Source organism: Vicia villosa, unplaced genomic scaffold (assembly GCF_029867415.1).
Source record: "Vicia villosa cultivar HV-30 ecotype Madison, WI unplaced genomic scaffold, Vvil1.0 ctg.001451F_1_1, whole genome shotgun sequence".
Lineage (NCBI taxonomy): Eukaryota > Viridiplantae > Streptophyta > Magnoliopsida > Fabales > Fabaceae > Vicia > Vicia villosa.
In genome coordinates, this window is record NW_026705622.1 from 58,867 (window position 1) to 62,792 (window position 3,926).

Consider the following 3,926-nt stretch of genomic DNA (forward strand, 5'->3'; position numbering starts at 1 on the left):
CCAGCGAAAAACCAAAAATACCCTTACTTCAAAAATGTATTTCCGAAGTAATTTTTTTTTCAAACTTTTTCCAGAATTCGAAAATGCACTTCTGAAAACATCAAATGGGGGGTGTTTTCGGAGATGCATTTTCGAAAATACCTTTTTCACATTTTTAGGTGTTTTCGGAGATACATCTCCGAAATATGCAGAAATTGTTTTTTTTTTTCTAAACAATGTTTAGTCCCGTATTTTTAATTAAACAGCAACGTTTGCAGTAAACAGTGCTTGATATAAATAAAATATAACCCAAATAAAATAAGTGATATATCAGAATAAAATACTAATATTATATATACAAGCCGAATAAAATACTAATAGTGCGCAAAAATGTACGTAAATGTCAAGAAATACAAACCGGATACAAAAAAGTCCAAGAAAAAAAACCGGAACCCGCTACTGAGTATGCTTAACCCTAACGCCCTAGGACCTCCTCTACATGGTATATGCCGCCGCACCGCCCGCGTTACCGACCATCCTCTCCACGACTGCAACCGCCTCTGGACCGCCCTGTGCGATGATACCTCGGTCCAATGCATCCCGCCCAAGCATCTGTATCCGCAGGCATATCGGAAGGATATCAGTGGCATGGTCATCCTCAGCCTGCTGGTTCTCCAAGATCTCCTCATATGTTGGCCTAGGAGCGCCGGGAGCGCCAGGTGTCATCAGAGGATGTGACACCCGATAGAACCATGTCACATACCCCTCTACACAATGCCACTCCTTGGTGGCCTGCATGCGACGATACTCCTCCGGGACCAAATGATGTGCCCAATCGTTAAATTTGGCAGTGAGCTTCACTCGGGTAACTGTGTCGGGAGCAACCTCAAACAATGACCTAGGTATCATCTGCACACGTGCAAACTGCCTCATGCACCGCTCCGTCAGATACCTAACCATGGTGTTGGCCCCGCATGCCAACCATCCAGAGTATAACGCAATGCGATCAAATGGGACAACAGCAGTGTAGTTGGTGAATGGCGTCCAACGGATATCATCGTGAGCAGTATGGTCCAGGTCCAAGACAACCTTATTATGCATTTCAATTATAGATCTAAAGTTTTAGAAACTTACAAATTCAAGGTGATTGTGATGTTTTAGAATGTAGTAGAACAAGTAGATGAAGCCTTTGAAGTAGCCTTGGAAGTTGGTTTGCTGAAAATCTTAGAGAGGTCGAGATTGAAAGTGATTTAGGGTAAATGTCTTTTGGGGGGATGCTGTTTTGTTTAAACAGTAGAACGCGCAATATTTCAGAAATGCATTTCCGAAATATTTTTTTTACGTAAAAAAAAAGGTGATTTCGGAAATGCATCTCTGAAATCAGTCTTTTTTTTAGTTTCGAAAATGCATTTCCGAATTAAAGGGACATTTAGGGAATTTTAGCGAGGGTGGCCAAGAAAGAAGTAAGGTCAACAAAGAAATTTTCATCCTTTTTATATTGTTGAACACATTGTTGAACCCGACTTTAAAACTTGTGTTATAAAATATGTATTAATGGAAGGTGAAAGTATTGATGTGGAGATAAAGAAGATTTGAGAAAATATCTCAGATAAGGTGTACATTAAGAATGATGAGTCTTTCTAGACTTCCTTCATTGTAGTTTACGGTATTCAAAAAATGGTTTATATTTTAATTCATTTTATTATTAAACCTAATAATATATAGAATAACTAAATATATACATTTAATTTTAAATTTATTTTTAATGTTATATCTTTAATAAAATTTAGTTTTCATTTTTAAAATTAATAATAATTTTTAAAACAAATTAAATTATGAATGCTGCATCTCTTGTCATACACAAGATACTTGTTTTCTTGTTAAAATACATATTATTTTTATTTAAAAATTTGAGTTTAATAGACATGCACGGTGTAAAATAATTTGATAAATTAAAAATTAAAAATGTGTCATATCATTTAGATAATTATAAAATATAAAGAAAATTTGACAAAATACACTTATTTGACATTGTAAAATTAATTCAATAATTTAAATAGACTATTTCTCAATCCACCCCATGATTATCTTACACACCATACAAAATTTCAATTTTGCTCCCAACTTCCGTAAATGCACATCCGAAAGCACCTCATATTTTGAAAAATTTGATTCCTTCCTTCAATAATCTACGGAAGCGTATAGACTAGTGTATATTAGGAAAAAATACACATACAAATCAGTTAAGGGAAGCTTCCGTAAATGCATCTACGAAAAACCTTGGCGCCACATTCTTCCGTAGATGCATTTACGGAAGTGTCTGATATAGTTTGAACCAGAATGATCACTCCCCCCATTGTTTCATTTCTTCAAACTTTTCATACTCCACACCCTAAAAACCCTACATCATCAATACCCTATTTCACTCCAACACTCAAACTTTTTGGTGCAACAAATCAAAGGGAGCAAGAGGAGTCTGAATTTCAGATAAATATCCATCTTCAACCACTACATTGTTCACATTATGCATCTAATTTTTCTGAAAAAAGTTAAGCTGCTTTCGTAGATGCATCTACGGAACGTGTTGAAAATGAACACTTCCGTAGGTGCATCTACGGAATAATCACTGAGTTGTTTTTTTCCAGCAGTTATGTAATTCTGTGTCATTTTGACAATTGTTTGAAAGGTATGGTGCACCTCGATAATATTTCAAGAGAATTAGCTACTCTAGTCGATGTTTGTATGAGTATCGATGGGGTAGTCGCAAATGTGGTAGATGTTGTAACACCCCTCTAATAACCCGCGGCAATTAAACAATTAATAAATCAGAGTAAGCATGCAAGGGGTATCACAATTCATAAATGATAAATAAACACACGTCGGTACCTGTCATGCATTCACTGAAAACAACTGAATGTATAACTCATTAAATAAATCATGTTTTACACAGCGGAATTGAAAACACACAGAGTCAACATTCCTCATAATGTATCTGACTCAATCAACAACCAAATAGAGTTATACCAACTCAAAGACAAACGTGTTCCCAGTGTTACATCTACCAGAGCATGACACCGACACTATAACTAAAAACCGACTTATGAGTTAATCCTCACCAAGTCGCGCCGCTATCCTCAATCTGAAAATGACAATAAGTAAGGGTGAGTCTCATCACAGTTAACCAATGTTATCACATCATAAACAATAACATATCATAGTTATATCATTCACCCAATCGTTTCATATTCAGACAATCACCATTCATAAATCCACAGATAAACAGACAATCAACACATAACATATACGATCATGTTGTAACAAATCATGCACATGTATGAAACTGACACTATGCATGTGGTACCAATCATCACCAGTGGAATCATCCACCGACCGATCTATCATCAATTCAGAAACGGCCCTGCCAGCACAAATTCCACACAATGGGAATTCTGCCCCTCGCTCAATCCTCTCATCATATAGGATTCAGCTCATGTTTATGAATGCATGTAACATATATATAACATACTTTCATCATTACCAATTTATGAGTAGCATCAACTATACTCATTTCATCACCATCATCATCATCATCAATAACAAGCATGTTCATATATATATCACATCATTCAACATATTCAATCATCAGTAAACCACAGAATCACATCATAAGGTTCACACAGTCCCAAACAGTACACAAACAGGCATACCAACCGAAAGTTACACATCATCGAACTTTCCAGAAAAATCACACAAACAGAAATTTCACACACACACGCAGCCATACGCGTATCATATGGCCCATACGCGTCCATACGCGTATCACCTTGCCTCATACGCGTATCATACGCAATTCACCAGAACTCTAATTGGCCTAGAAACCAACTCATACGCGTATCAGCCTTGCCATACGCGTATCACCAGAATAATTTTCCTCTTTCAAAATTCCC

The 3,926-nt window shown here is 36.4% G+C and overlaps 1 protein-coding gene across 1 annotated transcript; it reads right to left on the reverse strand.

Annotated features, from left to right (window-relative positions):
- Nucleotides 1-742: 742 nt before the first annotated feature.
- LOC131635248 (uncharacterized) lies at nt 743-1,080 on the reverse strand (the record flags this gene model as incomplete). Its single annotated transcript, XM_058905857.1, has 1 exon — nt 743-1,080. A coding segment is annotated over exon 1 (338 nt), but the record flags the coding sequence as incomplete, so codon positions are not given.
- Between the last annotated feature and the right edge of the window lie 2,846 nt (nt 1,081-3,926).